The sequence below is a fragment of the Citrus sinensis genome, chromosome 4 (assembly GCF_022201045.2).
Source record: "Citrus sinensis cultivar Valencia sweet orange chromosome 4, DVS_A1.0, whole genome shotgun sequence".
Taxonomy (NCBI): domain Eukaryota; kingdom Viridiplantae; phylum Streptophyta; class Magnoliopsida; order Sapindales; family Rutaceae; genus Citrus; species Citrus sinensis.
The window spans coordinates 1,161,544-1,175,380 of NC_068559.1; the positions used below are offsets into that span (position 1 = coordinate 1,161,544).

The following is a 13,837-nucleotide window of genomic DNA, read 5'->3' on the forward strand; positions in this document are numbered from 1 at the left end:
CGGTTGTAAAGTAGTTTTTTTTTTTAGCAATTTTTAACAATTATCTAATAAATGAGATGACATGTCATTTTTTATCAATATATATCATATGACATGTCATTGTTTACTTGGTAAATGAGATGACATGTCATTTTTTTAAAAGACTAGATTACCCTTATGATGTCAGCGCTTGCAAACGGCAGTTAATGTATTGGTAAGGATGGCAATTGAGCAGATATGGATTGGATCTACACTGCTCCAAATCCAGATCCATAATAAAAATTAAGATCCATATCTAGTCCAGATCCATCATGGATCTATATTTTTGCTTCATATCTAGATCCAAAACAAAAAATAAAGATATATATATCTGCTCCAAATCCGAACAAAAAAAAAAATTAAAATCCAAATCTACTCTAGATCCATCATAAATTCTAAATTTCAATAATAAGATATCAATAGTTTTTTAGAAAGAGAATTTAAGACTAAAATGCATTGGCAACAATAAAATTATATAATTTGTATAAAAAAAATCTAATAAGTATTGTAACTTTTATTTTACACCAAAATAAACAAATAAGAAAGATAATAAAATATCCACCAAAAGTAATTTCAGGAATAAGATTATTATAATATTCTAATATTTCCTTTACCATCCTGATATCTACGACACACCATTATCATTCCTATATCATTAAATAATAACATATAAGTTAAAAATGATTTTTATATTCAGTACTTTATTATTTTTATTATGATCATATTTAACTAAATATATGATTAACATAATTATTTTATAGTTGATAGCCACCACTAATTAGTGATTGTACAAAATAAATAAGATTATGAGAAAATGATAGAAAAAAAAACTCAAGTCTATAGATTTCCCTAGCAATTAAAGGACTAATACAAGCATTCAAATGAAAAGCGAGAGTAGACTGAAGAGAAAAAAAGAGAATAAATTATAGAGTGAAAAACTTAAAAAAAAAATTAAGGCATGCTATCCTAATTTTATTTTATACTTAATAAATTTTTGTCTTATTATAATTTAAATACTTTTAAGTTTTAAGACTTTTAAATACATGCTAATGAATAAATTTGATCATCATTTATAAATTTTATTTTCATTTATAATTACATAATTGTTAAGAAATTTTTAAAATAAAACTACATTAAATGGTGAGTGGATATTGATCTGGATATAGATATTAAGATAAATCCGAACTTGCTCCAGATCTGCCTTAGATCTACGCATCAATATCCAAATTCGATCCAAATTTATTTTAATCCGATCCGATTAGATTTGGATCACGTGGATCTTGAGTCACATCTTATCCATTGTCATCCCTACGTACTGGTGAACGGTAGAAGTGTTTTGTCAATTTAGGGTATACGAGTGATATACTTAAAAAATATTATAATACGTTTGATATTAGTGTCATTTAAGGATATATGACTGATAATTTTTAAGGGGCGAAATTGCAAATTCAAACACTTCCGACATGCATGCCACGTGACGTAAGATCCCGCCATGGCGCCAACAAAATACAGATTCCTCGGAACAAAACCCAGGAATCCCAAGCTCATCAAACCCCGTAAAATCCTGCATCATTTTTTAATCAAAATTTCCAAAATGACCTCCTCCGCTAATTACCAACAAATATTATCGGACTCCGACACAGACTCCGACAACGGCCGCACCGAATCATTCCCCGATCTCTCGAGCTCCATTCTCAAACCCTACCTAGAATCCACCAACCAATCATCACTCGCCACGTCACAATCACCATCAGAACTCTCAAAAATCAAATCGTTCCTCGCCTCATCCTCCTCCGGCGCCCTATCATGCCTCATATGCCTCGAACGCATCAAGCCCTCCGATCCGACGTGGCACTGCTCCACTCTTTGCTACTCTATCTTCCACTTAATCTGCATCCAGTCGTGGGCCCGCCAATCCTCCGATCTATCCGCCTCCCTCGCCGCCTCCCGCCTCCCAATCACCGCCGAAAAAGCTGCCGAATCCTCCACCTGGAACTGCCCTAAATGCCGATCTCAGTACTCGAAATCTCAAATCCCTAAGAAATATCTTTGCTTTTGCGGCAAATTGGAGGATCCGTACAGTGAAGATCCCTGGATTTTGCCGCATTCTTGTAACGAAATATGCAACAGACCGTTGCAAAACAACTGCGGTCACTTTTGTTTATTGTTATGTCATCCAGGTCCCTGCCCCCCCTGCCCCAAGTTAGTTAACTCATCTTGCTTCTGCCGCAAGTTTCAAGAAGTTCGTCGCTGCGGATTCAAATCGTTTTCGTGTAACAAAATTTGTTCGAAACCTTTAGATTGTAGGACTCATAAGTGTTTACAAATTTGCCATGAGGGGCCTTGCCCTCCTTGTAAAGCACGGGCGGTGTACATGTGCCGGTGTGGGAGAGTTGAAGAAGAGAGGGAGTGTTGTGAGAGGGATTTTAGGTGTGAGAATGCTTGTGGGAAAGCTCTTGATTGTGGGAAGCATGTGTGCGAGAGAGGTTGTCATGTTGGACAGTGTGGAGGGTGTCCACTTCCGGGGAAGAGGACTTGTCCTTGCGGGAAGAGGGTGTATGAGGGAATGTCATGTGATGTTGCTGTGCCGTTGTGTGGGGCCACTTGTGATAAGATGTTGAGCTGTAGGATTCATAGGTGCCATGATCGATGCCACCGAGGACCTTGTATTGGGACTTGTAGGATGGTCATTGCTAAGTTGTGTCGGTGTAGGAGCTTGAAGAAAGAGGTACAAGACATTGATTTTTTACTGGAATTTTAGTTTGTATCAGTTCTTCCTGTTTTTACTTCAGTTTTTTTCTAGTGTAAGTTCAGATGTAATGCTTTAACTGATACTGAAGTATGTTCATTGACATATGTGGATGTTTGTAAGATTACAGGCATCATTTTATGACGTTGAGTTGAAAATAGAAATGCTTTAACCGAACCTAGGGTCATATGATGGTTTAGTTGTATCGTTTATTTGATGATGTTGAGTGCTTTAGCTGCACCTGGTGTGGGTCTCTTGTTCATGCTGATGGTTTTATTGTTAGATGGATCATCTTTATGTCAATAAATTTGAAATTGGGATGGATTGTTTGAATCTAGAAGGGTTTTACGTATCAATGCTGTGTTGTTCTGTGGGTTATATTATAGTTCAATTTCAATTTTGAACACTTTAGCTGATTTTAGAGTAGGTTCCATGTTATCAAGATTTGGTGTGTGAACGGAAGTGTCAAAGAATGAGAGATTGTGGGCGGCATGCTTGTAAACGCCGTTGCTGTAATGGGGACTGCCCGCCGTGTTCAGAGGTGTGTGTTGCAGTCTTTTCTTCTAGTTTATATAATTTCTTATCGGTATGTAAAAGTGTGTTGACATGTCGAGATTTCAGATTTGTGGCAAGAGGCTTCTGTGTAAGAACCACAAATGCCCATCACCATGCCATCGGTATGCCACCTGTCATATTCTTTTTGTACCATTATATGGGCATAAGGTTGACTGTTGGTCCAGTTCATAAAGAAAGTTTAAAATGACGTTGAAAATAATGTAGTTTTACAATACTTTATAAATTGCAAACATTCTAGGAAAGAATGTGGTTTTCCAAACATGGATCATCCTATATCTGTGGTCTCAGAAATTGTTTACTTTGAATTATACATCTAGGAAAGAAATAACACAAATTTCATGTGACAAGTCAAAGATATGGATTTTGCTTATTTCTGATTGGCTAAGTTTTTTATTATTTATTTATTTATGGTTTTGGTATTCAACTAGTTTTTATTGCATATACTTGATGAAGCATATTTGGTTAAAAATCACTTTTATCCTTATAGAGGTGCCTGTGCCCCCTGCCCTCTGATGGTGACTATTTCATGTGCATGTGGGGAAACACAGTTTGAGGTGAGAACTTATTTTGTAGGCATGTTTTGTATGCAATCTTTCTTATCTCAGATCCAATGTGCATTTGTCTTTTTTTTCATTTATATAGATTGTTTTTTATGAGCTTCACGTGTGAAATTTGTGCAAGGTTCCATGTGGTACCGAGAAGGATCAAAAGCCTCCTAAATGTCGAAAATCATGCCATGTAATTCCTTTATGCAGGCACAGATCAATTTGCAAGGTACTATTTGGTGGTTGCATCTCAGTCTTCTGTAATATTTGGTCTATATTTGCCCAAAATTATTTAATTGAGAACTTGGAGCATTTTTGAGCTGTAGTTGAGCAAGTAGTAGTATTCTACATGGATGGCAGCTTCTGGATCTCGCCATCTGTTTCCCATTATATTTCCTCTAATTTATCTTTATGTATTTAATTTTTTATTAATTATATTTCTTTTTACCCAGCCTCACAAATGTCATTATGGAGCTTGTCCCCCATGCCGGCTACTTTGTGAAGAAGAATATCCTTGTGGTCATTCGTGCAAATTAAGGTTTGCTGAAACTTCTCTTTAATGAATGTCTTCTCAAGAGTTCTTTTCAAGTGTAATTACAGATTATATTTACCTCTCTTTATTTCTTATTTCCTGTTTTATATTCCAGCTGCCATGGCCCTAGGCCTCCTCCTAACCCAGAATTCACATTAAAAACAAAGAAAAAGAAATCAAATCATCAGAGTGAAGTTACTCCTGGTTCTCCATGCCCTCCTTGCCCAGAGCTTATTTGGAGATCATGTGTTGGTGAGCACATTGGAGCAGAGAGGATGGTCAGTTTTACTTTTTCGTCTTTCAAGATCGAAAACAAGAGTTGTTTTGCAAGTATTTTTCAAATTTTCAAATAGAGTATTCTCATCTTCGTTTCAGATGGTTTGCTCGGATAGAACACAATTTTCCTGTGATAACTTGTGTGGAAATCCTCTTCCTTGTGGCAATCACTATTGTACAAAATATTGCCATGCCCTGAAAAGCCAATCTTCATTATCAGTTGAAACGAGAAGTGCTGAATCTTGTGAAGTGTGTTCTCTTCCTTGCCAGAAGGTTCACTCTTTATCATTCTCTTTCCAGTTTCCACTCAACTCTTTCATTATGCGGTCATTTCATTTTTTATTCATACTGCTGCATCTCTCAAGATAGGAAGCATACAATGTTAACTGATTTATTACTTGGCCTATGAATTTCACATTTAAACATCCATATCATTTTTTTGGTTTTTAATATTTCATCAGGAGAGATTGCCTACTTGTCCACATTCTTGCCCCTTGCCCTGTCATCCGGGAGTATGTCCTTCCTGCAAAGTTCTTGTAAAACGATCTTGTCATTGTGGCTCAATGGTGCATGTCTTTGAGTGCATATATTTCAATACTCTATCGGAAAAGGAGCAAATGGCTGCTCGCTCGTGTGGTGGGCCCTGTCATAGGTAATTCATAGAATTTTATCTGGGTTGTGGCGCTGTCATCTTTTCTACATGTCTTACATTTATTTTCACTCTATTATTCATCAAGCCTCTGATTCCAAATACTGACATAGTGGCAAGCAGCTCATCGTGGCTTGCCTACAGTGTGCTAGTGTGATGAAACATTTGGTACTGATACAATGCTTGCAATGCAGGAAATTACCCTATTGTACACATCTCTGTCCAGAAATATGTCATCCTGGTCAATGCCCATTGCCTGAACAGTGCTGCAAAAAGGTGATAATTCTAATCAATCATGAGTTTACAGATACTATCAGTATAAATGAGTGTTGAATTAGTTGAATGTATGTATATCTTACTATTTTGCCTACTGTACTAATAATCTACTTTGCAACGACTACATTTTCTTTTCAAGGTTACTGTTCGTTGTGGATGCCAAACATTGAAGAAGGAGTGGCAGTGTCTAGACGTTCAAGCAGCTTATCGCAATATCGGTCGTGATCCCAAAGATATATCTAAAAATCAGTTTGGTCTTGGACTTCTGCGTTGCAATTGTGATTGCAAGAGTAAAGTACAGGTTGTTGATTCAGTGTTACAGTCACGTAAACCTAAAGTGGAGGTAACTTGCTTTCTATCCAACAAGAAACAATTAATTGAAGCTGCTCATGTGTACTAAAAAATCCTTCTTATTTACCTGCCTGCCTATGGATTGTCATCTTCGGTTTTTCTTGTTACACCATCAAGCATGCACGCAACTTTAAGTGCATTTATGTATCATGGTGACTTGTTAGTGAATAAGCTAAAATTTTGTAACATATCATGTCTTGACTAAAGGAAAAGGAGCCAGCTACAGAGAAGCATGTAGGCAAGCGTAGGAAAAGGCGTGAATGTGTTCGAGTAGTGAATCAAGCCTCAAGACTGCAGGTGTGCTATTTACACACAGAGGAAATTTGAAAACTTCTGCTTTTTTTTTTTTTTCTTTTCCCCACAATATATAACAGTGACTATTTCTTTGAACAGAGGATTTTCACCGCCGTTAAGTGGCTGCTTCTGTTCGTCACTCTTTTGGTAGCTGTGGCTGCAGGTTTATATTATGGGTACAAGGGTCTCTTGAAGCTGTCTGATTGGATGAATGAAGTTGAGGAGCAGAGACAGAGAAAAAGATTTCCCCGTATCTAAAATCTCTCTCAAATTATCTCAAGCTTGTTTCTGGTAAATATACATAAGATTAGGGTTTTATGCTCCCAACTAGTATTTATTTTTTCAGCATAGTACTTTTCTATGGGGGGAGCAGCATATTATCAGTCACTGGGCCGGGACAGACCCCAAGAAAACTTTGATACAGTTATCAGAAGTTTTGGATTTTCTTCTTCCTGCTTCTCAAACCCATATTGAGAAGTTGGCCGCTAAACTTAGACGTAAATTAATACATCAACGATAAGATGGCATTCTTTTTAGGTTTATCGATTGGATACTATGAAACTATTGTTTTCAATAAAAAGGAGGCTCGATGATATTGTTGGTTGGCTTCAAGTGCAGTTGAAACAATGGCAGTCTTGTGTCAAAAAATGTCTCTCTGTAACAAACATTTCTAAGTGCTGATTATAAATGTATCCTTCGTCTGTTTCCATTGTGCATTGCTAAGTTCAAGGATCACGTGGCTTTTAATCTGCACGGCGGCGGCCACGTCTCCTAAAAGTCTTTCACTCCTTTTTTCAAGTCAGCACACGACACCTCAACAATCGTAAATGCTACCCAAAAGATGGGCGAGAAAATTTTTCAGTCAATTGCGTGGATTCTGGGTACGGCCCTACGTAGTTGCCATTAACATTTCATGTATTAGTTGACGGAGTCTTTCTCTAATCTCTAATAAAGGCATCTTCTGTTTATTATAGTGAGGACGATGAATATCAAAATGTAAAAAAAATAGGGTAATTTTTACTTTCCTCCCTTGAGTTTTGGGCTTTTTGCACTTAGATGGTCAAGATTCATTTATTAGTAAATGCCCTTCTACGAAATGCAAACAGTAGATCTCATATGGTTAGTTATGGGTAATTTAGTAATTTAATTTGACAAGCATAATTTTTACACATTTTGATTGACATAAGTATAGTGAATTGTCAAATCATTGTGAAAAAATAGTGTCTTGTGATCATTTATATAAATAAAATATTATTAAAAAAATCAAAGTTTAAATCTTTTTCTCTCAAACTACATGTTTCTCTTTCTGAAGCTAAGACGAAAGCTCTGTTTAGAAGGCAAAAAAATTCTTTATTTTTAGTAAATTAGTATCTATTACTTGTGTGAAGTGAAAAAGAAACACCAAATTTGCGTCATGTCCAGCTCTGAATTTCGCCGATATTCGAAAGACTTGAATCGTTATGTTGAAAGTCTTTTTTTTTTTTTTTGCTCCATTTAGAGCGTATTGATATTACTGTGAGTTGTTTGTAAATGTCAAGTTTATGCTTCATTCTTTGTTCATTGACACATTTTTGATAATGTTTATGGAATTGTAAAATATAAAATATTTCAGTCTTTTTGAATTCAACTAATAGTCAAACACAAAATTAATTGACGGTAAGGGGGCCTTTACTAATAAATGGATCTTGGTCATCTAAGTGCAAAAGATACAAAGTTCAGGGGAGGAAAGTAAAAATTACCCAAAAAATATAATTTTTAATATATTAAAAATATTTTTTTATTTATTAATATATTAAAATTTATTTTTTTGTTAATAATATATTTATTTTATTAAAATGAGAATGCCCTTACTAAAAAATTATTATTAATTTGATATATTTGCAAAGCAAACTTGTAAAACAATTATTTTATAGCTTTAGTTTTTTTTTTTTTTTTTTTTTTTCTGTCTCTCTCTCTAAGGAAGATACGTTAGGTAGAGCAATATCAAGTCTTTGAATTTTGTGTGTTGACAAGTCAATTACTTCTTAGGTTTCAAAGTTTCAACCCAAAAGTAGAAAAGAACTTGAATGGACTGGCAGTCTGACACCATTACTACAAGTTTCTTCCTGTCTCTATTCTCTAATAGGAAATTTGTTATTTAAATCTCTCCTAGTAATGAGTTGAGCACCCGAGGTTTCAATAGTGCAAAGATGCATTAAATGCTTGGTGGGGGTATACCAATTACGTGTTCCCAAACTTTTGGTTACACATCTCAAGTGTCTTTTAATATATATATATTTTTTAAACAATCCCCCAAATTTTAATAGGATTATATATCTCCCCACTTTGTGGTTGCGAGAACAAATTTTCAAGTTAATATTCAATTTGGGAGATCTATAAAACGTAATATAAAGTATATATTAGAAAGTTTATGTATTTTAGGCTCCGAGCAGATTTTAATTTTGACGCATTCATTAAAATTTGTAATGAAAAATGTGATATGCGTAACGACTGGGGATAACCGTGCCAATAATGTGCCATACTTCCGTTGTAATGTAGCATGACTCAATTAAAATTCTTTTGTTTTTGTTTTTCTTGTTAGGCTTAAAAGAAATGCCAAGAATGACTGTTGGAGAATGACAACGAATAGTCCATCCAAAGTTTTCAGTACCTTGTGCTTGTGGATAAGATCAATTTAGATCCTCTTTTGGGTTCAAGAATCCACTGCTTGTGGATGAAAACATTCCATTGACAAGAAATGGATAACGTCTTGATTCATTCTTCAATTTTTCTTCGATTTGCTTTGACAGTTTCCTGTCTCTTATTTGATGTTACAATTTCTTTTCTTTTCTTTTTTTTCTTTTTTTTCTTTTTTTTTTTTGCCAAACTCCAATGGCTCCCGTGTAAACGTCTTTCTCTTTTTAAAATGTAAATTTAAAATTAGACAAAAAGTTATTCATTCAAAATTTATCAATATATTATAGTGTGACAATTTTGTCTAATCCCTTATTTCTAAATTTAAAACGTGTATGGGTGCGTATGAAAATTGAGGTTGGACAGTTGTATCTTAAAAATTACAGCAGCAGTAAAGTGTTTGATAAACACTAACTGTTGTATCTTAAAAGTTATGTTGATATAATTTTTAACTTGTATAATATAAAATATGGTGAGGTACTACATATTAATAACTTTTATTTAATAGTTATAATTTTTTTTTTCACAGCAACTGTAACTTAAAAGTTACAGTACTTGAATCCTAAACACACCCTAAATATCCGCAGCTAAAGAAATAAAATACCACTCATAATATAAAACGCCGAATTTATAACATTTGCAAACACTTCATTACATGCATTATGCACCCAGAAGAAGTTACCCAAAAAAGAAAAAAAAAAAATTGGAGTAGTGAGACCCCACTTTTGCTACCTACACCAGAAAGACAAATTGGTAAATGGTCATTAATAAATGGAGAAGGTGTGTCACCGGCCACGGCATTGTCAACCGTCACCGGCCCACGCATTCGAAATTATGATTAAACGAACCCTTTGTTATTAATAATGGCATGAATTGACTCATTAATGTTACAATTTTCTAATTTATTCAGAGGCACCGCACGATTTAATGTAAGGTCGATTAAACATGGTACTTTTTAAAATACTTGTTTCCATTCACTGTCGTTAACAACAGCAACAGCTCAAAAAAGTCTTCCCCGAGTTGTCTCAAATCGACTGCCATTTCATTTTTTTTTCTTTTTTAAGTTTTAATATTCAATCTTTGAATATTCCAACTTCAAAGTCAAGTTTCATTTCCAACTCTAATTCAATTTTCATATCCAACTCTAACTACGTCCACCTTGTGTGCTTTTTCATGTTGGACCATTCTCATCATCTACTTTGAAACCCCCTCTTCGTGCACTTTTAAGTTTGATGCTGAAATTTTGCTCATTTAATTTTTTTAAAAAAAATAAAAAAAATAAAAATCTTACCGTCCATTATGAATATGATAGTTGTTTTATACATTATGTTGATAATGTTAATAAAAGAATTTTCAACAGAAAGTATTCTAGAACAATGTTTCTATTGATTGCTTTTTTATTTTTTCAATTACATGAATATGACTTATATTATATATTTTACACTTTATGGAGATTCAAATTCTTACTCTCACAATTAAGTGTTCTCCTACTACTACTACTACTACTAGACTTAAACCTATTGGTTTCCACTGATTATTATACACAGAGACAGAAGCGGAACTACGTAAAGACCTGAGCACGAGCAGGGAGCAAGCAGCCTTTAAGAGACTGTACAAATAAAATCATGTTCATATATTTGACTTTAAAAATTAGTATTATTATTATTATTAATTTCCACATATTAGTTATCACTCATTACACAGTGACCCCTATATCAGAATCTTCTATTATTTTTTTTAACCCTCATAAGTTAATATTTACTACCAAATATTCCGAAAATTCTGATTCATCCATCTACAAAATAAGAAAGAAAAATGAGCTTTTTCACATCAAAAGAAGAAAGAAAGTGATCTTTTAATAATTCTCCTTGTTGTCAGGGTTCATAAATTAAAATCCTACACTACAATTCAATGTTAGAGGATGAAATGAGATTTCCTAAATCTTTACACTCCAAAAGCCTACCAACATAATCATTCAAAAAAATAAAAAATCATTTTCTTTTTCTCTATCTGGGAAATGAATTTCAATCTGAAGCAATTGAGACTATACCACTACTTGAGATGCTGCCGTGGCTGTGATCACAAATATCCAATGCTCTTTCCAAATTGGCAACAATGTCAGCCATTGTTGGCCTCTCTTTCCCTTCCAAATTTACACAATGCATTGCAGTGTATGCCACAAGTTCTACTGCTTCTGCTTCATTTATCTCCGGCGGCCCAACCCTTCTGTCCAAAATCTTTACCAGTTCTCCAGCCATAATTGCTGGCACTGCAAAGTCCACTAAACTTACAGGAGTTCCTCCACTTTCATCATCCTTGAATATTGCTCTTTTCCCGGTTAAAAGCTCTAGTAACACCACACCAAGTCCATATACATCACTCTTCGCCGTCAAAACATTCAGTCCATAGTACTCGGGGTCAATGTAACCAACCGTTCCAGCTGCCTTCATAGGTCTGAAATCTCGTTCTGATTCTGGACCCATCATTGATAATCCGAAATCAGATACTCTTGCTGTCCATTGTGCATCTAGCAAAATGTTAGAAGACTTTATGTCTCTATGAATTATAGGCGGTACTGCATAATTGTGAAGATACTCGATTCCTCTAGCAGCATCTAACGCGATTTTGATCCTCATTTTCCATGAATTTATCACACTACTACTCTTCTCAACATTGTTTCTGTCATGTAAATGATCATAAAGCGCTCCATTTTTCATGTAATCGTATACCAAGAGTCTTTCATCTTTTTCCTCACAATACCCAACAAGCCTGACCAAATGTTTGTGATGAAGCCTCGACAAGAATGCTAATTCTGAATCGAATGCACTCTCTTTCTCTTGAAATTTCTTCGTCTTAGCTGTTTCGCCCCTCTTGATTGCCACTTCCTGCCCATCAGGCAATTTTCCCTTGTACACAACACCAAAGCTACCAGCACCAATCTTGTTCTCCAAAGAAAAGTTGTTAGTAGCTGCTGCGAGCTCAGCTAGCAAAAACTCCTCTGCTCTATCAGCATGCTTAGACGAAGTTCCACTTCTCTGCCGCCTCATTGTCAGCAAACGTGAACCCTGCCGCCTAATTGTAGCTGATCGCGAAGGTGGACTATTATTCGAACCCGCCCCACCATTAGAGCCAGCTCTGGAGCCACCTCGAGTGATCGTTGGCTGTACAGAATTATGCACCTTCTTCTTCCCAAAACAAGCACCAGTCCACACACAATAAATTACCGTACAAATGCCCGCAAAACCACCAACTGATCCCACAATGGCAAACGCCAACAGACCCCTAGTCAATTCCCTGGATGGAGATGATGATGATCTAGGAGGCTCAACCGAAGGCGGAGGCGCCGATGGCGTTGGAACTACATTTTGACAAGACTTGCAAATATTACCATTACCAAAACACAACCTGTCAGATTGAGGATACAAGCCACACTCACTACAAGAGGAATTATCACAAGGCCCCGGAAGAATCTCTTGTTGAAATGGAACCAATGACACTGAATCATTCGACACATTAGGCCACCCGGGGCCCCAACAAATAACCGAAAAATTACTAGTTGTTAACCCACAAGTAAAATTCGAACCTGAAACAATCGATTCAAATGATATCCCACGAATCCCATTAACAGAATATTCTCCTTGGCTGCCCCAACAAACCACTGATCCATTCAATCTCCGAATAGCACAGCCGTGATTAAACCCCAGAGACAAAGCTGAGTACTCAAAAGCCGCAGAATTTAACGGAAAATTTAACTGCCCTGATTCGTAACAAATAACAAAACCGTTAGAATCAATACCGCACACGTGATTCCCGCCTGCCGTTATACTGAACATGGACCTATTTGCAAAACTTGTTTGGATTTGATTCGAAATCGAATTGATTCCCCAACAACGAACTGTTTTATTGTTCGTCAAAATCCCACATGAAAAATCAATACCCGATGTTAAAGACTTGAATTGGAGCTCTCCGGAAGGCGCGTTCTTACTAATATTAACGTCGCCTCTCCAGCAATTAATCTGCCCTTGAACCGTAGTGGCACAAACATGATTGCTTCCGACGGAGACACTGCTCAGCAGAACGGTGTCGTTGTAGTAGATTCTTTTGGGGACGAAATTGGAGTTGTAGGAAAAGTTTGTGTCCCAGCAGAGCAAGCTGTAGCCGCCTGAGCGGATGCCGCAGAAGAAGCTTTGCCCGGCGGAGATTGAGGAGAATGAGATGTTCGGCTCGACGGCCCGGATTGTGCCGCCTTGGTAGCAGAGGAGGCGCTGGGTTGGTTGAGCCGCCACGACGGCGCAGACGGTAGCGGAGCCGTATGAGACGGCGAGTGTGGAACCGGAGCCCAAGGCATGAGCTGGGGACGGGAGGCAGAGGGAAATGAGGATAACGGTGACCGCAACAGAGAAGGAGGTGGTGGTGGACGGTAGTTTCGTCATCTAAAAAAATGGAGAGTGGTGGCTTGCTTGGTAATTTGATGCTTCATTTGCGGACTCAAAACGAAAAAGAGAGGATTTCTGAAATGAAAAAAAAAAAAAAAAAAAGAGAGAGAGAGATAACGGGATGAAAGGAGAGAGAGAGAGAGTTGCAGGTTTCAGACTGATTGAAGCCGAAGTGCTGTGAAGGCTGCGTTTGTTAGCGGTTGTTTCTGTGAAATTTAAAATATTAAACATATTCCGGAAAAGTTACAGAAATAGACCAAAGTGTTGTTCAATTTTACAAACAGATCCTAACTTAAAACTTATTCGTATTTTTTGTGGTCAAAAAGACCATTCTGCATAATAATAATAACAAAATAAGTACGTCCGTCATTGAATACCGCGGTAGAGGGGCGTCTATCATGGTCCGTGCACCAGCTATACTAGTCAACAGTTTTTATTGCCTCCATTTTTTACTTAGAACCT

At 36.4% G+C, this 13,837-nt stretch overlaps 2 protein-coding genes across 2 annotated transcripts; one reads left to right on the forward strand and one right to left on the reverse strand.

Annotated features, from left to right (window-relative positions):
- Nucleotides 1-1,522: 1,522 nt before the first annotated feature.
- Nucleotides 1,523-6,975, forward strand: LOC102629496 (NF-X1-type zinc finger protein NFXL2). The gene is made up of 13 exons (XM_006486252.4): nucleotides 1,523-2,746; nucleotides 3,195-3,308; nucleotides 3,389-3,444; nucleotides 3,831-3,897; nucleotides 4,025-4,117; nucleotides 4,341-4,426; nucleotides 4,536-4,698; nucleotides 4,796-4,969; nucleotides 5,158-5,348; nucleotides 5,540-5,621; nucleotides 5,761-5,964; nucleotides 6,180-6,269; nucleotides 6,366-6,975. Exons 1-13 carry the CDS (start codon nucleotides 1,613-1,615, stop codon nucleotides 6,522-6,524), a joined length of 2,613 nt encoding a protein of 870 aa, XP_006486315.1. The 5' UTR covers nucleotides 1,523-1,612; the 3' UTR covers nucleotides 6,525-6,975.
- A 3,795-nt stretch (nucleotides 6,976-10,770) lies between these two features.
- Nucleotides 10,771-13,599, reverse strand: LOC102629205 (putative serine/threonine-protein kinase-like protein CCR3). Its single transcript, XM_006486251.4, has one exon. The coding sequence runs from the start codon at nucleotides 13,370-13,372 to the stop codon at nucleotides 10,964-10,966; it is 2,409 nt and encodes an 802-aa protein (XP_006486314.1). The 5' UTR covers nucleotides 13,373-13,599; the 3' UTR covers nucleotides 10,771-10,963.
- Nucleotides 13,600-13,837: the final 238 nt, after the last annotated feature.

Bases quoted from the DNA above. Each gene is read 5' to 3' on its own strand.
- LOC102629205 (XM_006486251.4), bottom strand. From the start codon at position 13,372: ATGACGAAACTACCGTCCACCACCACCTCCTTCTCTGTTGCGGTCACC.
- LOC102629496 (XM_006486252.4), top strand. From the start codon at position 1,613: ATGACCTCCTCCGCTAATTACCAACAAATATTATCGGACTCCGACACA. The intron at 2,747-3,194 runs GTACAAGACATT...ATTTTAGAGTAG, and splicing joins GTAGGAGCTTGAAGAAAGAG to GTTCCATGTTATCAAGATTT. The intron at 3,309-3,388 runs GTGTGTGTTGCA...TCGAGATTTCAG, and splicing joins ACTGCCCGCCGTGTTCAGAG to ATTTGTGGCAAGAGGCTTCT.